At 48.1% G+C, this 26374-nt stretch overlaps 1 protein-coding gene and 1 long non-coding RNA gene across 2 annotated transcripts in view; both read right to left on the minus strand.

Annotated features, from left to right (window-relative positions):
• Nucleotides 1-3733, minus strand: part of LOC137142883 (uncharacterized) — a 39682-nt gene extending 35949 nt beyond the window's left edge. Inside the window, exons 1-2 of the long non-coding RNA XR_010917027.1 lie at nucleotides 3691-3733; nucleotides 3308-3428 (exon numbers count right to left, since the gene is read on the minus strand). This is a non-coding gene — a long non-coding RNA (uncharacterized lncRNA). The remainder of the gene's footprint in view (nucleotides 1-3307; nucleotides 3429-3690) is intronic.
• Nucleotides 3734-4678: 945 nt separating this feature from the next.
• Nucleotides 4679-17025, minus strand: LOC137142884 (low molecular weight neuronal intermediate filament-like). Its single transcript, XM_067532357.1, has 4 exons — nucleotides 16290-17025; nucleotides 10979-11296; nucleotides 9700-9824; nucleotides 4679-7366 (listed from the first exon to the last, which is right to left on the minus strand). Exons 1-4 carry the CDS (start codon nucleotides 16998-17000, stop codon nucleotides 7111-7113), a joined length of 1410 nt encoding a protein of 469 aa, XP_067388458.1. The 5' UTR covers nucleotides 17001-17025; the 3' UTR covers nucleotides 4679-7110.
• Nucleotides 17026-26374: the final 9349 nt, after the last annotated feature.

Genomic DNA, 26374 nt, shown 5'->3' on the forward strand with positions numbered 1-26374 from the left:
AGATGTGTGTGTGCATGCATGCACACACACACCAAGGCACTCACTAATTTACTGTAGCAGCTAACCTTTCTCCCACACTCCCTTCGAACCAGTTTGCAAGGTTAATTTCACAATGTATTTAAGAGCCCAGTAATAATTAATGCAAGCATCGGATCTGCTGGAATTACAGACAGGATTTCTCTTTCTAACATTAATGAACCTTAGAAAGAGACAAAAGCAAAGAGCTAATAGTGATCAAGGCCTGGCTCATTTCACGTCTGATAATTACAACCCTTTTAAGATCTCATTTTCAGGACTGGACCCCACCCTAAAGTTAGCTTATTTTCCAGCAGTTTCACCCATACATTAAACTCTTAAACCCACCAGATTAGGCAGCCATTTATATCCACAAATCTTGCTGAATTGCTTTGGCTCCATTCACACATTCTCTTTTATGTTTTAATTTGAAGCTTGTTTTAGGAAGTGGAGCTGTGGACACAGGCTGGGAATTGCAAAAGAGCCTAAGGGAATTCCATGCTCAAATCCTATGGGATTTCGGCTTTATCGGAAGTCCCAGCGTCAGTAAGGGAATGTCTATCCACCGAGTCAACAGTGAACTAGTATTCCAGCCTGGCGTCGTGGTTTGTATCCTACAGAGCAGCAGGGAAGCACTGTGGCCTAGTGGATAGAGCACTGAACTAGGACTCAGAAGAGGCAGGTGCCATTCCCAGCTTTGCTACTGGCCTGCTGGGTGATCTTGACCAAGTCGCTTCGCCTCTCTGTGCCTCAGTTTCCCCAGAAGTAGAACATAAATCCTTTGTAAAGCGTTTTTGGATTGACTGATGAAAAAAGTTACGTGAATCCACAGGATCATTATTGAATGAGACCTAAAACAAAGGTCCCTGGGCTCGCTTGGTTATTCAGGATCCCACGGCACGCTTTATAAAAAGTGTCAAAGCTCTTAACCCTGCTTGCCCTCACCAAATCCCTCGCTCATCCTGCCCACCTAGAACTGTAGACAGGTCACCGATTCAGGGAGTTCTGGATGGCTTGGTAAACTGGGTGCACAGCAAACAGTATTCATTTTAGGGTTAGGGTAAATGCATACAGCTAGGAACAAAGAACATAGGATGGGGAATTCTATGCTGGGAAGCAGGGACGCTGAACTTGAGCTCCCAGTGTGATTCTGTGGTGAAAAGAGCCAGTGAGAACCTGGGATGCATAAACAGGGGAACCTCATGTAAGAGCAAAGACATTATTTCACCTCGGTACTTGACACTGGTGCAACCACTGCTGGAATACTGTGTCCAGTGCTGGTGTCCACAGTTCAGGAAGGGGGTTGATATTTTAGAGGGGGTTCAGAGCAGAACCACGAGAAAGATTGGGTTAGAAAACATCCTTTATAGCGACGGACTCAAAGAGCTCCATCTGTTTACATTAGCAAAGAGAAGGTTAAGGAGTGACTTGATTGCAGCCTATAGCATCTACATGGGAACAAACATTTCATAATGATTTCCAGAGGGGTAGCCGTGTTAGTCTGTTTTCAGCAAAACGGCGAGAGTTCTGTGACACCTTAAAAACCAACACACTGATTTGGGCATAAGCTTTCGTGGGCAGAAACCCACTGCGTCAGATGCATCATGTATCTGCCCAAATACATGTGTTAGTCTTTAAGGTGCCACAGAACTCTCGTTTTCATTTAATAATAGGCTCTTCAATCGGGCAGAGAAAGGTATAGCACAATCCAGTGGCTGGAAGTCACAGCAAGACAAATTCAGACCAGAAATAGGGTGTACATTTTTAAAGGGTGAGGGTAATTGGCTGTTGGAACAATTAACCAAGTGTCGGGGTGGATTCTACAGCACTGACAATTGTTAAATCACGATTGGATATTGTTCTAAGAGATCTGCTCCAGACATTGTTTGGGGGAAGTTCTCTGGCCTGTGTTCTATAGCACATCAGCCTAGATGACCACAGCCCATGCAGTTTGCATGGGTGATGGTTTGGATTATTCACTTCCTATCCTAAGCTGTTGCGTAGAATTGCTCGGTTCCGCCCCAGAGCCAGCTGCCTGCAGTGGAAAGCACTGAACTTACAACCCAAAGCCCTGTTCTTACACATACATACAGCCCCCTGCAGCCAGGCACAGCTCCACTGACTTCACTGGGGTTCCCCCCCAAGCTTAGGGGTCCACCTGCATGGAGCACTGGGGGGGGGTCAGCTTTGGGTAGATGGGGGTGTGTGTCAATGATACAAGTGTCCAAGGCAGAGCAACATCAGTCATCTCCCCCCGGTTTGCAGGAGGCAGGCTATAAACGAGAGCCCGTACTACTTCTGATGCAACCATCACACTAGCTAGTATTTCACAGGCAGGGGGAGGTGGAGGAAAGCAAAGACAGAAGCGGAGCAGCACTGATCTCACCCTTCTAGGAAGAGATTACTAAATGAGAATACCCCTATTTCCCTGGGCTTTTGGTAGGCTCCTCTGCATTAAACCACTGCTCTGCTTTGCAGATAGGTTTTCTAACCTAATTTCTATAGACCCAGACTGCTCAGCCTTACAGCTCATGCATCAGCCAGGCCAAATCCTTCTCTTCCCCAGCTCTGCTCCTTGAGTCTCTAACGACTGCAGACAGCCACAGCAGGAGAAAAATGTAGCTGAGCCTAATCATGTCAATAGTCACAGCTGCCAATGTTGATTAGCTGCTCAACAAGTCATTACACTACTGAAAAGAGAAACCACCACCCCCACTACTGCATTTCATGTCATGTTAATTGCTGGCGTTTTCCCCACTTCTTCCAAGTCTCCACTTCCAAAATTGGCTCCCCCTCAATAAAACATTTCATCAAATCCCATTTTGCACACACAGTTTTGTTGGTACACAGAAAGGGTTCATTTGAGCTCTTGATTGTTTAAGTGCAGGCCAGGCATAAGTAGAATTGTATATCCCAGCCATAAAATGGCTCAGCAACCCATTCGTTATTTTTCTCCATCCCCATTGTACCCATTCCTGGTAGCAAATGCTTTGCTTACATTAGGAGTGTAGGTCCAGATCCTCAAAGGTATTTAGGCACCAGTGGAATCCATGGGAGTTAGGCACCAAAATACCCTCAAGAATCTGGGCCCTAGATTTTTGAATCTACAAACCCTTAAGCCCATAGGTAACTTTAATCACATAAGTAGCCCTCAAACACTGCACTAGAGAGCAAAGCTTTGCACATACTTAAGTGTTTGCAGGATCAGAGCCTTAGCCGTCTACATAATGAGCAGGAGTTTATCCATGCACACACAGACTGTTAGAGGTTATTGTAAGAAGAAAGACCTTACCTGACAAAACATCCCCACGTCTTAATACTGGGAATAGCAGCAGGACCTTTCATCACCCCTTGAGATCTCAGGGAGCAGGCAGCTGTAGAGACATCTCTGGGAAACCAGGTTTTCACTCCCCCTGGAAAACAGCTGTTACAAAACCTGTTCTTCTCACCAGAGCTGCACCTACACTGGGAACTGGAGAGAAATCTTCCACTAATGCAAGCCACAGTGGGAGCATGAGCACAGCCAGGGCGCAGGCAGTTTTACTCCAGCAGCCAGACTGTGATAGCACCAGCAAGGGTGGAGCAGCACCTGTGCTACAATGGTGGGGGAGGAATTCCCTAAACTTCCCTGGAGCTGATTCTCCCCCACCCCATGCCTCCTGCAGCCATGCACACCTGTGCAATGCCAGCATAAAACAGCCACTTTCTATAGCATTCCCCACTGCTGACAGACCAGAACCAACCAGGATAAAGAGGAGATATCATAGAGCTTTTAATAGAAATGGTTTGGTGCCTGAGGCTTTAAATCAGGATGAAATTAATCAGTGACTCATTAACAGACAACTCTGCATCCTTTTTACTGAGTTTCACAAGAAACAGTAAATGCCCCCAAAGATAACTGCTACTGGAAATTGTTAATTCAACTGAATGCTGGGACATGATTCAATTGATTGAGACTGTAAAGAGAATGAACTCTTTAGAAAGGCCCTGAACACACACTAGCAAGCTGCTTCATCCCTAAAGAAATCCATAGGACTATTTTTTTTCCACATTCAGATTATATTAACAATAACTTCCGGGGATTAACGAACCACTGGAGTCTCTTGGCTGAGTCTTAGTCTGTTAGTTCTTAGGAAGTGATCGGTGCCATGAATGCTATTGTCTGATGAAGATAAATTCTTCCTTGCAGGGATTTTTTATTCATGGGGCCTGGGTTTTTAATCCAATACATTTAAGAGTCACTTATACTAATAGAGAAGTCAAGCAAAGGCTACTTCCCTTATTTGTATCTAGGCCACATCTCGACAAACCCTCTGTGATTTAAAATTATGTTCTCCCCAACCCCATGTGATTCAATTAAAAACAAGAGTAAAACATGCTCTTCTAATGACACTGAAATCTGTGATCTGTATTATGGAGAAGAGACCCCCACTTCTCCACAAAAAACGCTTGGCTGGCACAAGTGAGTGCGCTGTGTTACAATATATAGACTGTTTGTTCTTCTGTTTGAATGCTATTCCCTCCCATCGCTAACTCCTTTGTCACAATCTTTGCCTATGGGTGAAACTCACCCCTTTGCAAAGGATCTGTCCAATTCAGTCCATGGAGCTATGTGGGAGGATCTGGTCCAGGATGCAAATGAATTTACAAGTTGCAAATAACATTTTGTCCAGACACCAACACACTGTTTATTGGGGGGGTTTGGTTTTCCATTTATTTGCCTTCCAAATAAACAAAGAATATTTTAATGGGAAAAGAGGAAAGTCACATTCAAATCATTTGAAAGGTAGCTTCATGCAAAATGATACCTCAATCCAAAATGTCAGACTCATTAAATAAAGAGCACTTGCAATTACCATTGTGTCTTATGACCAGTCTGCATTCCACTATACATACACACAAACACACTCTAGATTAGCCCATGCATCTGCATTCAGTAACGGTCGAAAGTAGAAGTGGTCAAATCATTCACAAAAGAGCTGTGTGAAATATTGGTCTTTCATTTTCTGGTTGGAAATTCAAAATTTCAACCAGATCTACAGCTGACTGAAAAGTGGGGTGAAAGGTTCATGAAACTTCCATTGAAATTTCACCCCAGTTTTTCTCCCTTCAAATTTCAAATTCTGAAATTGCCAAAAAATTTTGAATTTTTTTTTGAAAATTTGAAATTTTTTTTGAAAATTTTTTGAAATTCAAACCATTTTGACCAGCTCTAGTCTAAAGTTTCAAGCCTACCTCAAGCCCTCTACCAGAGCTCTAGTGTCCCCAGCGACCAATCGCTGTCTGCTCTACATTCAGAATATTAAACTACTCCTTTCTACAGAACATTCACTTTCATGATACAATTCTTTTTGCCCCTCGGGAACATTCTTGGGTTGCAAGAGAGAAACAGAAATAACACATAGATGTTAACTGAAGGATATCAGCTCGTGTTTACAGACGCTGTCTCTCTGCATCATAATTACAGCGCCTGAATTTCTGTGGCATCGTCATCATTTTGGATGTTACACGTCTTCAAATGGCGTACCACAGAAAATATTACTGATGCAATCTGCCCGACACTCCCGAAACACTGGTTTTTAAAGAAGAGCTACAAATCCACTATTCATCAAGAAGGGCTAACATTTTCAAGTTCCACAATCCGGGCCAGATTTGCAGAAAAGCTCAACACCAAAAACACTGAGTGTGCTTTTGAAAATCTGTCTCTAAAGGCCAGGTTCTTGGTACCCTTATTTACACTGATATCCTTATACTAGTACCTCAATGAGACCACTTGTGGAGTAAGGTGCTATTCAATGTGAGTAAATGTGTCGGAATCTGGCCCTAAACTTGTCTACACTAGAAAGGGTTTGCTGGTGTAGCTAGAAAAACCTAGGAAAGGCAGATCTAGGCGTAAGAGTGGAAGGAGTCTCATGGGAAGGCAGTGGCTGAGCGCTGAGAGAACCCACAACAAGGGCGAGGGACAGTCAATGAATATGCCAGGCCAGCACTGCTCTAGCTATGGGATTCCCAAACTTTTTGCTGGCATGACCCCATTTTAATGAACTACTTCCTCCCAGGACCCCAGACAGCAGCTGAAGAGCAAAACAGCATCTTACACATACCATGACCTCCCACACACCAGACTTATGAGCTCACACCGCTTGGAAGACGCCATTTTGCTCCTCGGCACAGCGTGACCTCCTACCTATGATGCGTGCCATGTCCCACTGTGTGAAAGCTGCCATTTTGTAGAGCAAAATGGCTTCCTCCAGGCGTTGTGGCCTCACAGGTACTGTACATGGGAGGTCACACTGTGTGGCGCAAAATGGCGTCCTCTGCACACTAGGGATAGCCATGACTCCATCTGGGGTGGCGACCTACAGTTTGGGAACCGCTGCTCTAGCTACTGCTGAATAAAGGGTGTGTCTAGGGCCCTTTCAACAAACCACTGACACCTACCAGCTCTCACTTGGTTTCCAAAGGGTAGTGAGTAGTTTTGGATCCCAACCCTTTCAGGCAACTGGATCCAGTTTGCCAGGCTTTGGGCCGAGAAAATGGTCCCCTAGAATCGATGGGCGTAGCAATAGTTACTTCAACAGGCACCAAGGTTTGGTCTTTAGTGTCTACCTGAAATCACTGGAATGTTTTACCACCATGTTCAGTGGGAAGAGGATGAGGGCAGGGAAGCCTAGCCCGGAGAGGGCAGGGGAGAGACACACACACACACCCTTTGTTCTACAAGCATTATTATAGTAGCACCAAAGGTTCCAACCGAGATCAAGACCCCATTGTGCTAGGAGCTGTACAAACACATAGCCAGGGACGATCCCTGCCCAGAGAAGCTTACAATCTACATAGACAAGATCGACCAGGTGAGAGAGGAAACTGAGGCGCAGGGAGGTGAGGTGACTTGCCCAAGGTCACCCCCCAGCAGGCCAGTGGCAGAGCAGGGAATAGGACCCAGGTCTCTGAGTCCCAGTCTAGTGCCCTAGCCACTGGACCCTGCTACCACTCGGTGTTACTGTAATTGGCTATATTAGGACACAAAGTAAACTCTCTCCTGTGAGGGACTCCTTTTCCCCTCGAGGAGGAGCACAGCAACTTCACTCCGGTTTAGTTCTTGACTGGCATGGCTTCCACCTTTTCTTCTCCAGGCTGATTTTCCTCAGTCGGCTTCGGCTCCTCTGAAAGTCTGGTGTCCTTGATGCTTTCCTGCAGTTCTCGTTTCTCCTCCTTCCTGACGGTGACTGTGCTCACTGAGAAGGCTTTGGGTCCGGAGAAAGGGCTAGATGAGAAACTGTAGCCAAGGCCAAAGGTGTTCCCGCTGCTGACGCTGCTCAGCCGCGTTTCCTCCCCTTCCAGTAATTTCCTGAGGGCGAAAAAACACCCAGAAAGGTGCAATTAAACTGCTGGTGGAACAAAACGTCCTATCTTTGCCTTCTCCTTTTTAAAATATCCTCCCCAGATCAGCTGTCATCTACATGCGGCCATGGGGAATGTCCCCCATGGGAAAGTGGCCTCGGGATCAATCAGCACATGGTCACCATGCACATTCAACATTTTGCTGCACCCTATCGACAGATGCTACTGTGACCGTAAGAGCCCCTTCACAGGCATTCTCCAGATATCATTGTCAGACTAGCCAGCCAAACTCTGTTGCAAGGCATCAGATAAAAACTGCTGGTCATAAATCTCACCATGGGATGCAACGTACAGATTGTGTATACAGCGCTACGTGTGTGTGCTGGAAATGTGTTCTTAAAACAGGCTTTGGAGGCAGTGGATGCATCAGTGTGCCCTTCCCAAAGGAATGCTGTCTTGGCTGTTTGCCTGGTTCTCCAATACAAATTGAGCAAGGTGAGGCCAGACACAGTGGAAGGACATTTACACATAAGGGAAACCAACGTGATTAATTCAAGCAGAAAAATAAATCGACTAGAGAAGGAAGGAGACAGCCTGGCATTTGCACAAGCAGCGGGGGAGAAAAGCTTTATATGAAGATACACTTCAAAGGTTCACTGAACTACAAAAAGAAGGGGTTCAGTTATCCATCACTTTGGGAATGCAGGCTCCAGCACCCTTTGAGCCTAGGAATGGCAGATCCTCTTGGCCGGAAGGTCAGGAGCTGCTGATAATTAGCTGCAAGTGAGAAACTGTTTTTGGCAAAAACACAGTGTGCTAGAATGAAGTTTTAGGCACTAGAAAGCATGTGATTTTTGTATTGTTTGTAATCCTTGTCTACCTCTTTTATTCTTGTCTGACAGCTCCTAAATCTGTGTTCTATATTAAGAAACTTATTCTTGTTTTCTTACAAAACCATCTCGGTGCTCTTACACTGGAGTGTGAGTCCTCAGCCAAGCTCACAGACTGGTGTGGGCTCGCTCTCTTTGGAAGCAGCAAACTCAATCATTTTGGTGAGTGTCCGATGAGAGGGGCTGGACACAGCAGGGAGACGTGTCTGCGGAACTGGGGTTCCCGATTCTTACCTGCAGAGCACGGTTCTGACTGGCAGAGTCTGAAGGAGTTCGCTAGCAAAGCAGAGAAACTGCAGTGTCAGAGAGCAGCTGACACACAATTTAGCAACAGCAAAGCTCTCCCTTTCCAAAGCAGAGGCTAACACAGTGCCTTATGGGTCTGGGTTCCCTGAGGAAAGCATCACAGCTCCATGACATCAATGTTGCATGACTCAGATGCAATGGAGATGAGTGTCCGGGCAACACAGTGATGAGAGTGATATATCTCAGGGCTCTTCAAAGGTGAATAAGGAGCTGGCTGCCATATTTCCATTTAAATTCAATGGGATCTGAGCACCTAACTCCCTTAGGCCTTTTGAAAATCCCAGTTTAAAGACCCAGACAGACAGATGGCTGCTGTACAGAATTTTTGATCTAGGTTTCCTCCCATTAGCATCTCACTTGGGATCCTCTTTGGATGTTTTTGTACAAGATCTGCTCTAGGATTTATTTTTGGGGACGTTCGCTGCCCTGTGTTATGCAGGAGGTCAGACCAGATGATCACAGTGGTCCCTTCTGGCCTTAGAATCTACCCATCTCTAGAAACTTTAAAATGTGTGTGTGTGTGTGTGTGTGTTTTTACAGGGGTAAAAATGGCAGCAATGTATCAAAACATGATCAAGAGCCACTTATTCCCCATTAAACCAGAAGTCCTGTGTAAAAATTGGTCATTCAAGTTTGTTTTTTTAAGTTTGAAGTTGTTTCCATTTTGCAGAAATTGAAAAGGATCCAATTTTTTGGATTTTTTAAAAAAAATCACAACGTATTTTTATCAAAACTAGTATCGATCTTTTGTTGATTGAAAACCAGGTCTTTTCTGCATCGGTAACCACTTTTGATTTTTTTAAAATGATGCAGAAAATGGAAACATTTGGAAGAAAGTCAACAATTTTTCAGGAAACATTTCATTTGAGGAAAAAGGTTATTTTTCTATGGGGGAGGCGGTGGGGGAGAAAGACTTTTGACCAATTCTAGCCCTGAGCTGAATCTGAGGATTTAGTGCAAGAATTCTTTTTTCTTCTCATTACAAAACTGCAAAGATAGATTGCTACACAGTCTTCTGGGACATCCAAGGTACAGTGCGTCTGGTTTTTTGTTCCTCGTCACACAGAGAGGTATGACCACCAGCATCAAACATCAGAAGGACATTCCCGAAGCTATAGTGAAAGGCCTCTTGGTATTGTTTTACCTGTATGCAGCTATTTCAATATCCAGGGCCATCTTCACGTTCAGCAGGTCTTGATACTCTCGGAGGTGACGAGCCATCTCTCCCTTGGTTGCCCTTAGTGCATTTTCAAGCTGGTTAATAGTTTCCTGCAGCGCAAGAAGTGGAAGGGAGAACATCTCAATCATGTCAATAGTTTCCTCCCGTTTGCTTTTAGGGCCTCTATTTTCAGCTGTGTGGTTCAAACTCACCTTATGAGGCGGTATTAGTATGGGCCAGTGAATCAGAGCGCTGGGATTCGGGAATGTTTTTTTTCTATTCCTGGCTATGCCACTGACTTGCTGTTTGACCAGGATACATCATTTCACCTCTCTTTCCCCTCCCACCTTTGCCTTGTTTACGTCAAACTGCAGCATTTCAATCTTCAGGGCAGGGAGGGCCTTATTATGTGTTTATACAGGGCATATCCCAATCTCTGTAGTCACCCTGTACATTCACTAGTACCATCAAACATTGGTCTGAGATGGTCTTTTCCCCAGCACATCAGATGTCTGCTGCACTGGAAAAGGAGCTCTGTACCTCACCAAAGGCGCTCGCGCGATTTTTTTGTCTTTCCCTAATCTGTCTAATAGCCAAATGAGGAGAATAGAAGCCCGGACTCCTGGTTCTGTCATTGGCTCACAGCCTGACTTTGGGCAAGTGACTTAGATCTACAATTTCAAAGAAGTCCAACAATTCGGGAGGTCACCATTTGTAGAAGCCCAATTTGAGACATTTCTGGCCTGATAGTCAAAAGCCCCAATGACTGCAACTGGAATGCGAAGTGCCCAGCACCTCTGGATATCAGTCCCTCAGCGGACACCCAGGAAACAAAGGCATCCAAAGATCAACGAATGCTTTTGTGCCTCCATTTCCCAAGCTGAGATGTGGGGCTACTAATGCTTACAATCTACCTCACCCAGGGCTGGAGGGTTGGCAGGGAACCAACATTTTCAAAGTGCTTTAAGATCACCGGGGGGAGATATTACAGAAATGCAAGCTCGTGGCATCAGTCTCTTTGGCCATCCAGTGCTAGGTTTGTTAAGCATGTCCCACCTCTGTGCCAAGCCTGTCTCCTTCCCTGTGCAAAGGTACCCAAAGCATGGTCTGCACAAGATACCAAGAAAAAAAAAACCCAGGACATCCTTTGCTAGAGGCATATCTGACATTTTGCCCATGGACTCTCTGACACGTAGGGCTGCAAGTTTGCTCTCGAGCATGGGAACGAATCGGAAGCCAGTGTCTGTTGGCAAGTGTCAACTACCTGCAGATTATGGATCTCCCCGCTGCTCCTCTCTTCTGCTTCCTGCAGCTGCCTCTCCAGGGACTCGTTGGCACTCCGCAGAGCCTCAATCTCTATGCTGCGGGCCTGCAGCTGGCGCCGGTACTCCGTGATCTCCTCCTTGGCCTGACGGATGCTGTCATTGCTGCGAGCGGCCTCCTCGGTGAAGTTGGCAAATTTGGATTTGTACCACTCTTCGGCTGATTGCTGGTTCCGAGCAGAAAGGACCTCGTACTGCATGCGGATCTCCTTCAAGGCAGCCGTGAGGTCAGGCTTGCTCACGTCCATCTCCACTGAGATCTGGAGAGGGCACAGAAGGAAGAACCCCCCCCACACACAAACACACAAAGCATGAATCCTGGAAAAACGGAGATTAATAAAAAGACACTGAAGCTGCTCTGTGCTGTTCCCTGTCATCCTAGACCGCAAACCCCGAAGGATGGCTCAGATCTTTCCCCTTGCCCCCCGTGCAGAGGCGGAGGGCTCAACACACAGTGGAACAGCTGCATTTCCTCTGCACAGAGCAAGCGGGAGGATGAAGGGCTCCCATACTGAGGTCCACACCTCTTGTGAGCGGTGGAGCCCAGCACCAGGCAGTTCCAATACAGAGGCTCTTTGAGTTACGGAAAAGGTGGAAGTGAGGTCAGGATTTATTGCTACATGGATCTTCTCTCCACAGGCATGCAAGATCGTGAATCTGACCTGCTGTCATGGGATGGCTGAGGGCAGGGGGAGATGCTGATTGCCCCTGTGGGGTGGCCAAGTTATTCAGATACTTGGGGCAGGAATACGTCCTAACGAAATGGACAGGTGGACAGGGACGTGACAGAATGTCACATAGCCAAGGGGACACTGCAGGACCATCACCTCCCCAGACGTGATACAGTATAGCTAGAACATACAAATTATACGGGGCCAGGTCCTTAGCTGGTATAACTCAGTGCAGCTATGTCAATCTATACCAGCTGGCAGTCTGTCCTGCCCCACTCCTGTGTCTATATAACCATGGTGAGTGGATATGTAGGCAGAAAGACAGACAGATCAGACAGGCAAAAAGACACACAGATGGATAGGTAGAGATAGATTGCTGCATTAGACAGACATTCTCTATAGGCGTATTTGTGTGTAGAGAGTGAGACGGGGGGTGTGCGTATGGAGACAGACAGGCAGGCAGGCAGGCAGGCAGGCAGACAGATAGGCAGATATTGACTCATGTTACAAGTCACTACCCCACCAGTTACTAGGTTAACACAGCAAATTAGCCTGGGCTCAAAGCAATGCATCAGAGGAGCAAAGACTCTGGCAGGCAGAGCATTATTTTTAGACCTGGGCAGGATGGGTTAGAATGTTCCGGAACGGTTCAATTTCAAGTCCATTTTGATGCTACACACAGGTCTACTAAGTCCCTCTGTATTGCTACCGTGACGCCATCCAAGAGTTAAATGGCTCATTTATTTAAACCAACGGTTCCCAACTTGGGGTGTGCAACCCCCTTGGGGGGGCCCCAAAGATTACAGGGGGTCCATGAGGCTTCAGTAACATTGAGGTCATTTACACACACACCCCCAAGCCCCACGCCAGTTGGACACAGCCCCACGCTCCATGCTGGCCGGAGTGGAGGAGCAGCTCCCTCCCCAAGCCCCACGCCAGCTGGGCGCCCGGCCAGAGCGGAGCAGCCCCACGCCTGCGGCGGCCTGGAGCAGTTCCGGCCAGCCCACCATCTCCATTACCCTCTGTCCACGAGGGATAGCAAGAGGCAGGGTCACACGGGGCATGCGGTGGCAGCTGTGCTTAGCTTCTTACACAAGTAAGAGTAAATTATGATGATGATTATTTAGGTAATTTACTGTTGTTATTATCATCATTACACGTGTTTATAGAGGTTGTGTGGGTTTATGGCCGGTAATGGGGCATGGTGAGGGTGTGTGTGCGGGTTTTACCTAGGGTTAACTAGCCCGGCTTTCACTCAAAAAGGTTGGGAACCACTGATTTAACCTGTCCAGCGTTTCTGCGTAGCTATGGACAGTGCTGGCCTTCAGTTACAGTGCAAGCTGAATTCACACCTCTGAATGAACAGCTGTCCCCCCATTGGTGGGAGAAAAATGACAGAATTTTGGGCCAACCTAACCAGAATGTACTCCCGTCTCAATCCAAACCGCAGGGGCGGCTGCATTTTTCATAGTTCTGCAGATTACAGATTTTATACACGGAAAGAGTTTTCCACAGCCTGGCCTTATTCTGCAAAGCATCAGGAAAGGCAGAAAGTGACAGGTCTGTCAGTGAATTTCCATACCCATGCTGGATCGTGGCCATGGATATAGGGGTTCATTTTAGGTACTCGGGTTTCCTTGTCAGAGGCTGATGGATACCTGTGCATGGACTAAGCAGGCGCAACTGCTGACATTAGAAGCGTTGCACCTGTTTACACTAGCAATGGATTTAGCAAGGGACATACGTGAAGGGAAGTTATGTATTAGAAATGAATGGCATTCCAGAAGTGGAGTTTAACCTTGCAAACAAAGGACGTTGTAAGCCAAGAGAATGGCATTTGCTTGTTATCAATAATACCTCATTATATGGGGAGTCATAGGTCAAATCAAACATCTAATTGCAATGTAGGGGAAAGTCACCCTTTGAATGACATGGGTTTCAGCTCCTTGTCTAGAAGTTCAAATAGTCAAGTATTCAGGAAGCTGAAGAGATGTACTGGGTCAAATTCAGCTGTAGTGTAAGCAGATGCAATGCCGAGGCTAAACTGGTCTCATTACGCTGGCTTGATCCCGTAGCACAGTCTGGTTTTGATCTCGCAAAGCACTACACTATATATATTTGCTGCAAGTCTCACAGTTATGGAGGGACTGAAAGCCACTGTCAGAGGAACAAGCAGACAAAGCAAGCAAGCAAGCACAAAACAGGAGATTCGTATTTTTAGGTTTAACTAACTGAGAATACGGCACAACCTTGATTATCTCAGCTACAGGTAGTCAAATTTCCCTGTTATATTCAGAGCTGTACCCCCCCAAAAAATCTATTTGCAATACCTTATTATCACAAATATACCTACGTGCCCCAATGTGCTAGGTGCCATGCATACAAAGATATAGGGTAGATATTAGGAAAAGCTTTCTAATGGAGCAGTGCAGCTCTGGAATAGGCTTCCAAAGAAGGTTGTTGAATCCCCATCATTGGAGGTTTGGACAACTGACTATGAAAGCTGGTCTAGGTTTACTTGGTCCTGCCTCAGCACAGGGGGCTGGGCTTGCTGGTCTCTTCCAGCCCTGCGTTTATATGATTCTATCTGGATAATCAAGGCTGCCTTACAATACCTCTGAACCATCTATTGCTTTCAGTGCTCAGCAGATTCATCCATTTCCATCAAGAATGCAATTGCAACCTTCAAAGCCACTTCACTAAGCTGCTCTATGCTTGTCCTAATGGATCTGATGTTTCAATCCCTTTATATGCATTTTAACATTTGTCTGGCAACACCTTGCAGAAGTGGACATTAATGAAAGCTACAGGAGGAAAGAATGATCACCGAGCTGCCCATTAAACTTACACATAACAAGCTCATTAGGATAATTGCTATTCTCACATACAGTCAAAGAATGAACGTGGTTCAGCTACTTTTTGCATTAAGTATTCCTAATTTTTTCCTCCCATTATGTAAGGAAATAGTCCCACAACTTCAAATCCAGACTGATGAATGAAGCCAAGCCAGGACTGAGCTTTCCTTTTCTTCTAAGCTCCAGACTGATGCCTCCCAGCATGGTCTTTCCTTTGCAGTGGCACGCGGCGCAGACACAATAGATCGTCATTGTGTGCGCACTGATAAGGACGGTGGGCAATCGGTGCCTATTGTACCAATGGGACTGCAGCACAGCGGCAGGATGCTATCTTCCCGGCAGGGTTTAATAACAACATAATCAATGTAAAGTTTGCGATGGGATTCAAAGAACTGAGTCAAACATCCAATAGTCCAGCAGGAGACGATTGAACACTCAGTGCAATGAAGATGAGGTGCTGATTTAACCTTCCAGACGATCTCATGCCCAATACAATGTCATTAGAAAGGCAGAGTATGTTCTACACCCTATTAGCCATTCAATATCGAGGAGACCAGGGTTCAAGCGTGCACACAATGACCTTGCATCCTGCAGCTATTCAACACCATGAGGTGAGCCCAGTCAGGCATCCACCGTAACAAAGATAACCTTCCAATGACTGACTGACACTGCAGTAGCTTTGCACCCAGTGCAAAGAATCCAGAATCTATGCATGAAGCATATACACGAGGAAGAGAATAGGGGGAGTGTATGTAACACCCTCAGCATGTAGAAGGATAAAAATATGGGGCGTGTGTGAGTGAGGGTTGTGTTGCGATACACCCTAGGCATTCTGCACACAGAAAGGGAGTAGCGGGGGTGAGAGAGACACCCTCTGCAACATAAAGGAGGAGGGCAGTATTGTGCATGTGTGACACGCCCTATGCACCCAGCACATACAGAAGAGGGGTAATGTGTGTGCGGAACATCCAGCACACAGGAGGAGGGGCATGTGTGTATAGCACACACACTTTATATAGCATATAGGAAGCAAGGTGTGTGTGTAACACACTTTATCCAGCATATAGAAGGCAGAGTGTGTGTGTAACACACACTTTATCTGACATATAGAAGGCAGGAGGAGGGAAGTGTGTGCAGGGGTTTGGATGAGTCTAACACACCTTAGGAGGAGGTGGATACTGTGTGTGAGTGAAGGCGCACCCTGGCCACTCCCTACTCCGGGGGAGAGAAGGGCGCTGGGTACCTAGGGATGCCGGTGGCACAGGCTGAGTGGCCGAATCCCAGAGGCGAACGCCCAGCCCTTGGGGGTGACTGGGCATCCTGCGGGGAGCGCTGGGAAGGGGGGATACAGAAAAAGGGGGGCGCTGCACATGGGGTTACAGACCGGGTGCGCAGGCGGGGCGGGGGGCGCAGCGAGACACAGCCCGGGAGCGCGGGAGGGGAACACAGGGCTCCGCAGGCGGGGCTGGGAGGGGGGCGCAAGGAGACACAGCCCGGGGGCGCAGGCGGGGCTGGGAGGGGAGCACAGGGCTGCGCAGGCGGGGAGGGGCGCGCAGGGGGACACAGATCGGGGGCGCAGGCGGGGAGGGGCGCGCAGGGGGACACAGCCCGGGGGCGCAGGCGGGGAGGGGCGCGCAGGGGGACACAGATCGGGGGCGCAGGCGGGGAGGGGCACGCAGGGGGACAGAGACGCAGGGGGGCGCAGGGGCTGCGCCGGAGGCCGGTACCTGCGCATCCTGCAGCGCGGCTTGCAGCTCCGCCAGCTCCTCCTCGTGCACCTTGCGCAGGAAGGCGATCTCGTCCAGCAGCGCCTCCACCTTCTTCTCCAGCTCCAGCCGGGCCAGGGTGGCGTGGTCCACCTCCTTCCGGTACTGGCGCAGGGCCAGCTCGGCCTCCTCCCGCCGGCGCGCCTCCTCCTGGCCCTGCTCCCGCCGGCGCTGCAGCCCCTGCGCCAGCTGCTGGCTCTCCAGCTGCGCCTCGTCCCGCTCGTGGCGCAGCTCCTCCGCCCGGGCGCGCAACTCGCGCAGCTCCTGCTCGTACAGCTGCTGCAGGCGGGAGGGCTCCGCCTGGCGCTGGCGCAGCAGGGCGACCTCGGCCTCCAGCAGCCGGTTGTGCTGCTCCAGCTGGTGCACCTTCTCGATGTAGGTCACGAAGCGGTCGTTCAGCCCCTGCAGCTGCTCCTTCTCGTTGGTGCGCACGATTTTCAGCTCGTTGCTGACCGCGCTGGACGGGGAGAGCAGCTCCAGGTGGTCCAGGGAGCTGGGCCCGGCCCCTTTCCGATAGGAGGCGGGGTAGGAGTCCCTGGCATGCTGGGCACGGTAGCCCGGAGCCCGGGGAGCGGCCGAGCTGCCGTAGACCCGGCTGGAGAGGCGAGAGCTTTCCCCGAAGATCTTCTTGTAGGAGGAGGCCGGGTAGAGCAGGTCGCTGCCGTAGCTCATGGCGAGGACGGGAGCAGAGGCAGGCAGGGAATGCACAGAGGGGGATACGATGCGCCTGGCTGGCCCCTTTTATAGCCCGGCAGACGCCAGCCCTCGTCCTCCTGCTGCTGCTGGAAATTAACAACGCCCAGCCCACGGCAGATCTGCATGGCAGGGGAGGGGGGGGGCCGAAAGGGGAGGCACTCGCCTCTTTCTCCTTGCCTGAGATTCGCCACATCAGCAAGTGCTGGAAGCTGCTAGGACCTGCCACCAAATCAATGTGTGTGTGTGTGGCCAGGACTGAGGGGGCGGGGGTGGGCCGAGGCCTCCTGGGGCTGGCCAAGGAGGCAGCTGCTTGCACAAGTCCCAGAAAAGGTGAAGGACAGAAAGAAAGGAGGGAGGAGGCAGGCCCAGCTGCCGGGGATGGCTCTGTCTCAGAGCCGGGCACTTTCCCAGGGAAGGTGAGGGCTACTAGAGTCAGCCAATGCCCAGGCAGAGTCTGGCAGAGGGAAAAATGGGACTGGATGGGGCGAGTGACTGTAGAGGGGTTTTTTCATCCTGGGAGACGGGGACGGGAAAAGGAGGACAAAGGAGAGGGGATATTACCCTAGCTTTGACCTTTCCCCCTCTAAATCACTGACCTGTCATCTTTAGGGGCCAAGATTTTCACGTCCCTAGAAATTTTGGATGCCCCATTTGAGCCACTTCAATGCAGTCTCTGCCTACAGCTCCAGCTGCAGGAACGGCCCACGGCCAGGGCCCAGCCTGGGTGACAATCCAGACCTTTTAAAAGGTAGCTCATGCTGGCAATCCAAAAAATGGAGGCCATCGAAATGACTAGTCACTTATCATTTAGACCTATGCATTTAGGACCAACTTCTCTTGCAGTAGTGGTTACTTACTGGCATACAGGGCTATCTGCATAAGAGAATTTTTTTGCATGCATGGCCCTGTATTTTCTTTTCAAACATGAAACCAGAAAGAACGCCATGGTGCAAGCTGTAGGCTGAGCTCCTCCTTCCCCCTGCAGGAACTGATTGTGTTAGTTTGCTGTGAGCGTGGGTTAAAAGTAAAATTGCAGGAACGGTGCTTGGTACAACACGATGTAGCCTGGATACTGCTCTTATCAAAAGCACTTTCTCTCTCTTGCTCAGCTCAGTGCAATTAAGTGACTCCACTGCAGTGCTGCTGTGAGAAAAGAATGAGGCCCAGGGTGAAACCAGCTTTGCATTAGAACTGGGATAAATTTGAAATCCACACCCAAATTGGAATTTTTTAAGTGACATTTCTCTTCACACGGGGTTGAGCCAAAATCCTAGGTCTAAGCCTGTAAAATTTGGGTTCGTTTGAGATCATGACGGGCATACTGTGGTTTCAGTGAAATTTACTGGTGTGTCTCTGCTACAGCAGAGCAGCAAGGAAGTAGGGCAGGGTGGCAGGTATACACGTAGAGCCACAATAGCACAGGTGCAGAAGTGTGTTGGTGGTGGGGCATCTACCACAAAAGAGGCACCATTTTTAGACTGACTTTTACACTGATTTTCCATCGATTTCAGGGCAGTCAGGCCCATTTTACGCTAGTGTGGTGTAGGAGAGAGTAAAGCAGCCACACTTTTTAAAAAAACTGTTATCTTGTGTGTTGGAGAATGGGGGATCTGGTGGCCGAGGAAAGCACAGGAGCAGCGCTTCGAATCCATTTCGGGTTTTCAAGGACACAGGATTTGTAAATATAAGTTAGCAGAGTTCAGCATGAAATTGACGTGAATCATTGCAAAATATAGAGAGAAAGGATTCGCTCACAGTCTCTTACAGTTCACTGCCCATCCTGCTTTGTCCCCGTCCGGCAGAGGATTCTGTTTGTTAGATGCTTGGCTGCTTCCAATTAATTTCCTCACCTTTATTCAATAAATCAATGCTCCATTATGCAGACTACGTCCAGGGGGCAAAGCTGAAGACATCAGCTAATGCTAACTCAGGCATGTTTGCTGCACCTGTGTAGTAGGCTGGTGTCTCCCACTTAGACAAGGCATAGGATTTAAAAATAAAAGAGATGCTATTCTGCATGGACTGGATTGTGGAGAATCCACATTGTCTCTTTACGTGGAAGAAACAGGAGGGGAATGGGCCACATCCATGATGTGTTAAGGGAGACAGTTTTTATCTGTAGCCTCTAGAAGAAAACATTTTTTTATATTTGTTGCTTTCACATTCTGTACTGATCCCAGACTTGCACAAAACATAGCTAAATGCAAGGAGCCAGATTCTAATCCTGCTCAAACAGCTGGAAATGAGATCAGAATTTCACTCAGTTCATACACCATGCCCACCCTCCACCCCCAAAAGCACTTGCAATACTTGCAATTCTTAATATATCTGTTTCTATTCCCATTGAACAGGCACAAACTTAGGCCTTAATAAAATAGTTCTAGAACTCCATAAAGACATACCTGGGTGACGCATACAAACGTAACTTCAGTCTTCATGTACAAAAACACTAGCACTTGTGAATTGCAGGTTGTGGCCGGAGTCACTGCTAGTGGAAATGGTCAAACACCACTGAAGTGGATGGATGTTCAGCCACTTTTCTGCACAGTTATGTCCCTTAGCACCCGAGTCAAAGCCCACTGAAGTCAATGAGCATCTTTCCACCATCTTCATGGGCTTCGAAGCAGGCCCTTAATGAGCAGGTTTTGTTCTATTTCTGATCATTTGGCATTCATCCAGAGAAGCAGCAGTGCAGCATGGGATAGAAACAGGCTGGGGGCGTCAGGGGATTAGCAGCGGAACAAGATGCCTACGGCTCATTCAGATCTAGCCCAAAGTTGGCAGGGAGCAAAAATGGTTACCATCCTCATGGCTCTTCGGTGACCTACGTGCATTAAGCTGGTGGTTGTTAGATGGCAAAGAACCACTGCGCTGTGATGACTGGTGCTCATTGGCGCCTCTGTCAGAAATCTTAGCTGAGAAGGATTCAATATTGGTTGCAGGGTTGTTGTGGCCGTGTTGGTCCCAGCGTCTTAAAGAGACGAGGTGGCTGAGGTAATGTCTTTTATTGACCCAGCTGGTGAAAAAGACGAACTTTCGCGCTATCCAGACCTGAAGAAGGGCTGTGTAAGCTCGAAAGTTTGTCTCCTTCACCAACGGAGATAGTTCCAGTAAAAGACAGGAGCTCCCCCTACCTTGTCTGTCAATATGCATAGAGGCCGCACAACCTTCACTGGGCTGGAGCGAGTCCTTTTGATTGTCACCAGGGCGGGGCAGCAACTCTTGGTGCCCATGGTGCGGCTCGACCGGCGGCACTGGTCTCCAGGCCTGTCAGGCTGGATGGGCAAGGCTGCCAACCCTATCATCATCTCCATCCATCCCAATTATATAGAGCCATAGAACTAATGAAAATATAGCCCGAGAGCCTACTGAAAACCCAGCACGGGTAAGTGACAACGAAAACAAAAGCTCTTGATTCAGATTCTACAGATGAGAAGACAGTTACTACCAGTCTAGCCAGCTGCATCTGATTGGGACCGGCCACAGCACACCAGAAAACGCATTGCTCCACAGTGCCAGTCAGTGCCAGAGCTGGGTGTGTATCAGATTGAACTCACTTTATTCAGTGCTGAAGGCAGCTCTAAGAGGCTGAGCACTTGCCTCTCCGATGGAAGCCGATGGGCATTGAGGATCCTCAGCAGCTCTGGAAAAATATCAGCGCCTCAGGACTTATTTAAGGGCTGATTCCTGCAAGGCGCGGAGCATCAACGCCCATCTCTCTTTACAAGACTGTTCTGGGTTTTCTGCTGTGGGACAGGTGCACAACCTAGATTCAGAGATTTCAAAGCCAGACGGGACCGTTGTGATCACCTAATTTGATGTCCCAGCCAAAGAACTTCCCCGAAATAATTTGTTTGAACAAGAGCATCTGTTTTAGAAAGACATGCCATTTGATTAAAAATTGCCACTGATGGAGAGCCCACCACAGCCCTTGGAAAATTGATTGACTGGTTGATTAGCCAGCCTGTTAAAAAGGTACACCTTACTGCCCGTCTGAATTTGTGTAGTTTCAGCTTGCCGTCATTGCGTCTGGTTATTGCCAGATTGCAGAGCCCATTACCAAATATAGCCCCAAGGACTGAAGGAGGCTGGTATTTTCAGAGACCGAGTTCTTCAGACTGTTGGAGCGATGCGTTTTTTGAAGGGCGGGGGGGAGGGAACTACAGCTCTGACGCCAGAGACATCAGCAACTAGACATGACCCCACTCGCTGTCAGACCGATGTTTTTAAAAAGCTTCAAATGCATAAAGCAACTGCATTCAGCAGTATAAAAATAAAACGGGAGAGGAAAGGCAACTTTTGAACTTGGCTTTCTGGGAATTAGACTGTGATTGCACTGAGAGGAGACCACCATGGTTAACTCAAAGGTTTGGCCTTGGAGTCTCCGATGACGGAGGGTATGTCTACACTGCAATCCAAGGTGTGATTGCAGTTCGGGACTTCAGGTAGCTTTACCCGTGCATGGCTAAAAATAGCAGTGTAGCTGTGACGGCGAGGGCGTCTGGTGACCTTGGGTATGGATTTGTGTTGCTAGCCTGTGCCCCTATGTGTACGTGGCTATTTTTAGGGCAAGAAATGGTTACAGGGAAGAGAAAAAGACAACTTCTGACTGAACTGGGGCTTTGGAGTGGGGGTGGGTGGGAGGGAGTGAGAGAGTGTGTTTGTGTGTGGGGGAGGGAAGGAGAATCTCGGCGAGCGGAAGCAAGGAGTGGCAGTGGCGACAGAGTCAGAGAAGAGATGAAAATACCCAGGGTGAAGATATTAAGTCAAACCTGCCACTGCTGCCAACCAAAAACGTTTTGTGGACTCCATGTCACTGCTAATAGAGACATATTCACTCAGTGTCAGTTTCATAAAGCTTCCATGTGTCCCTCGCAGGAACAGTAACTGAAGAAAATTATCAGCTTTGTCAGGCCTTCAGTTTAACATTTACTTCAACGCCCGGCCGAGCTGCTTGCTGTTCTGACACAGCCAACAAAGGCAGGGTAAGTGCCTGGGGACTCAACGACCAGTTAAAGGACAAAACCCCACTCCTACCGCGGTGGTTAAAGGAATAGACAGGGCGTGCAGCTGTGAGAGTTAAACTCACTGCTGTGCAGAGAGCCAGCACAAGGCAGTGGTGCATAGATCTTAGTGGGACTTAAATGGTGCACGGTACTTGTTCCATCTCCCTGCACAAGGGGAATTTCACGCTGAAAATAATATTCAAAGAAGAGATGAAAAAGGCGCACAAGACTGGATCTGGCCCTGCATTAGCACCTCCTTGTGTGGGTTATGTTTGTTTGCATTATGGTAGCACTTAGGAGCTTCAACTGAGATCAGGGCCCTGTTGTACTGGCCACTGTACGAGCACACGATGAGGGACAGTCCCTGCCCCAGAGCGTTTGCAGACCAGATAAAGGGACCAAATAGATAAAAGGAGGGGAAGGGAAATGGCAGCACAATGAGGTGAAGTGACTTTCTCAAGGTCATAGAACAGGGCAGTGGCAGAGTTGGAGATAGATCCCCGAGCTTCTGGATCCCAGGGAAGCGCTCTCTCCATGGCCTCTTTATTATTGATAACAAAATGCCATCTATGCCTGACTGCACATTGCACTTCTTTACTTGTGGTCAGCCAAGGATGGGTAAGACAGACTCACTGGATCTTTCGGAATCTGATTTGCACCAGTGATGGGACAGAAGATGTTAACCTTTAGGGCTGATAATCCAGTCCCTTCCTACCCTCCAATAATTGCCTTTAAAACTGCCTTTACCATTCACATGCCTTGAAGACAAGCTGTATCCGAGTGGTTTATCCGTGTCCCGTCCCTTGGATCGTTCAGCCACACGGGAGGCCGCACAGTTTGAGGGGATGTCAACCTGCACACGCAGACACCTGCCATTGTCACAGCATCTCACACATCTTGCTATGGCTTCCAAGGCGGCTGAACAATCCTGATTGTATTGCGCTGAAAGAAACGGCTGTATCAGGAGCAGTTACACCGACTCACACATAAGGTCATCTGGGAGGATGCCTTCAGAATATCTCACTCGGTGTAGGGGGAGGCTTCTTGGGTCCAAATCTCATTTACAGCAAGGCGCCTTTATGTGACATGGCTCTGGTAGCAGAAAGGAGGTATGAGGCCCATTTACTGCCACTCTCAAGCCCCTTTACGCTACCAGAGTTGTGCAGAGGGGCCTTCCTGTAAATGAGACACATTCAGGGACGTAGCGTTCAGCTATGGAATGCACACTCAGGTCCCATGATGATGGTCTGTTATGAAGAGAGAGGGGCAGATTACAGCCCCCATACACTCCTCCGCTGACACACAGCATCCATAAAAGAGCAGCATCAGGACGGGAGAATTCCCCTAGCATAAAAGCAAGGCAGGGCCAACATAAGCTGCCCACACTGCTCCATAAGCCTGAGAATAGGGAGCATGCCAAGAGCACTGGCCATGACAAGAATTCTGTCCTCCTGTTTTGTCCTCCGCAGGAACAGCAACTTGAACCCATCTTTGCCCTTCCTCCCCTGGGCTGGGCCTTCCCGGCTGCATCTGTCAGGACAGAATCTGCCCCCCTCCCAACTCCAAGATACAGATGAATAGAAACTTAACAGAGACACCATAAATACGAGACCACAGCTTAATCTTATGGCATTGCTACTGAAAGACTGGGTCAGGGCTCATTGCAAATTCATGTGTCTGTGCGTCACCAGAGAAGAACGTGATTGGAGCTTCCAGCTTTAAATCTGACGGTGAGTAAAAGCTCCCTCGTACCCACCAGCACCTTAAAGAGTCTGATCCAAAGGCCACTGATCCTTATGAACTGCAGTGAGCTTTGGATCAGGACCAGAGAGAACAGGAATTTTGCAATTTCAGTCGTATCTTCCTGAGCAGCAACGAAGGGTAACGAACAAGGCTGTTTCCCAGCATTTGTATGTGCCATGAAGATCGGGATCATTGCATTATAGCTAATAAGACCAGGGAACGCCGGGGTTTTGTTAGGACTCCGTGAGCCTTTTAGATCTGATGCTTTTAATCACTTCAGCAAGAGAGGTGCCCGTTATTTGACTCTTCCCTTTAGCAACAGCTTGTTTGAGAAAGGATGAGGATTCTGTCCCCTTATAATTTTAAGCCTCCCCTTTCTTCATGTCTCTGAATGGATGATTGTTCTTTATCCTTAATTTACAGCACTAGATGTCCCCAAGTTTTAGTAGGGATGAAGTGTACTCCATCCCTTAAGATAGCAGTGCCATCAACTTATACCCTATTCACCCCCTGCTTTGTAAGTTACACTTGTTTTGCACCACCTTGGCACAAGAAGTCACAATTTTTCCACTTACACAAGTTTTCCAACCCACTCACACCCAACAATGTAACGTTACATGAGAGTTCAGGTAGCTGCTAACTTTGCCCCAGACACTTCCCTAGGTGTCAGACCTGTTTACATCAGCACTGGATCGGACTCATCTGGTAAATCAAGTTTAGAACCCATTAGCCAAAGTCATCCCTGGTGTAACTCTGCTGACACTGGATCTAAATCTGGCTCCGGAACGGTAAGAGGAAGCAATGGATTCTGGCAGCTAAGGATTAGGTGGCATAGAAATATGCAAAAACTAAATGCAAACTGTCAGCCCTGTCATCTTAATGCATCTGAACAACATGGAGACAAGGCAATGGAAACATATAGATTAGATGATGCTCTTGACAACTGGTGTTGCAAAATGCTCCAGGTGTTAACTAGACATTTGCACAAACAACCAAACAGATTCTACCAAGCACCATCCTGAAGACAGACCGTAACTTCAGGGACGCATCCAACATGCAGGATGCTCAAAGATTCCTGCTCAATAACCACATGCATTGCTATCATGCCACGGACAAACGTCATGTGTGGCACATAAAATAAACAAATGCAGGGGAAGTGCTGCACTGATTTACACTGATTTAGAATCAGGGCCCAGGGTTCTGTGACAACCATACAGGCAAATCCAAAGCGCGGTCATTCATGCTTCAATTAGGGTGGTTGCTGGACTCATCTGTTAGGATCAAAAGCAGGGGATGACCTGATGAGTTTCCTGTGACTGTAAAGGAAAGTCTTGATACTTTCCAGCAGCTAGTAGCAGAAAAGAAGGGCATGAGAACAACCACAGAAGAGAATGCAAGACAGGACTTTTATCTAGATTGGAATAAAATAAATCCAGCATTATTCTCTGCATGAAGAGACCAGATATATTATGGATAGAGTGATTCAAGTATGCATCGCAGCCATTTACATGGGGGAAAATGCCTTCAAACTGGAATGATTCCAATTCTAATTCGACTTGCTGAACTCTGAGTTGGAGCATAAATATCGCATTATTGTCAAGATCCCTTTCCTTTCCTTTCCGATTTCTCTGGCTTCTCTGTTTTATATCAATGTCCCAGTCTTAATTAGCGCGGAACGTGGGATGCAACGTCACTAGCGACGCACACACAACACACTGAGTAGCTGCGCCGGCTGCAGCCGTTGAACCATGGGGCCAGGTTCTCTGGCCCTGTTCTGGTGCCTGAGCAGTGCAAAGGGGCGTAATCTGGCTAGAGCAACCGAATTGAGATCTCCCATCTATTGGGCCTATTTTAGCTGGAGTAAAGCCGTCTCCTACACTAGTCATCCTCACCTACAGTGCAGGGATAAAGGGGCATGGCTGACGGCAGGGCCTTCATCTAAACCTGGCTTTTGAATCCCAAATCATAGACCTCTCTCACTTGACTTGAAAGAGAACTGGCATTAGTTCTAGGTAGCGCATAGGATTTGCTGTATTGTATCAAGCCAGCCTGCCTGCAGAAGGGTCCATTTCCAGATGTTGCAAGAGAAGGTGAAAAGTGGGCATGCAACCTGCCAGCTAAACGTGTCCTGACCCTCTCCAATGGCTGGTCCACAGAGGATACGAACCTACCACTACCACCAGCTAAGGGAGCTACTCCTTTAGCTCAGAGTTTAGAGGCTTGTGCTTTAAAATTGAAACTGCAGGGTTCTCTCCTCACCAATGTTTTACAGTGGGCGCTGTTCAATTTAGATCATCCATTGTCTAGAGGGCAAAATCCTCCACAAAATGGAATTCCTGCCCTGCTCTAGACCCAGAGGGTCTGAGGTGAAGTCCCAGGTCCCTAGGGGAGGTACATGTAATTAAGGTCGGGAGTGTTAGAGTGGAGCTAGCTTCCCAAATCCCATCAAAGTCCGATGAGAGCCAGGTGCCCAGTTCCCTTTAGCTCCTTTGAAAAATGCCCCCCTTAGTAACGGTGTTCACTGTCCGCCACACACGCGCCTCTAACAAATCCTTCACAGGATCAGGCCCAGTCTGCCTCAGTCTCCCTAAGAACAGTGCC

Source organism: Emydura macquarii, unplaced genomic scaffold (assembly GCF_026122565.2).
Source record: "Emydura macquarii macquarii isolate MOO-44397 ecotype Brisbane River unplaced genomic scaffold, CSIRO-AGI_Emac_v2 contig_3278, whole genome shotgun sequence".
Classification (NCBI taxonomy): domain Eukaryota; kingdom Metazoa; phylum Chordata; order Testudines; family Chelidae; genus Emydura; species Emydura macquarii.

What these genes read in the sequence shown, in the direction of transcription:
- LOC137142884 (XM_067532357.1), bottom strand. Translation starts at nt 17,000, where the DNA reads ATGAGCTACGGCAGCGACCTGCTCTACCCGGCCTCCTCCTACAAGAAG. An exon ending in CCGCGCTGCAGGATGCGCAG is followed by an intron (nt 11,297 to 16,289) that starts GTACCGGCCTCC and finishes TGCCCTCTCCAG; the next exon opens with ATCTCAGTGGAGATGGACGT. An exon ending in GGGAGATCCATAATCTGCAG is followed by an intron (nt 9,825 to 10,978) that starts GTAGTTGACACT and finishes CTTGCGCTGCAG; the next exon opens with GAAACTATTAACCAGCTTGA.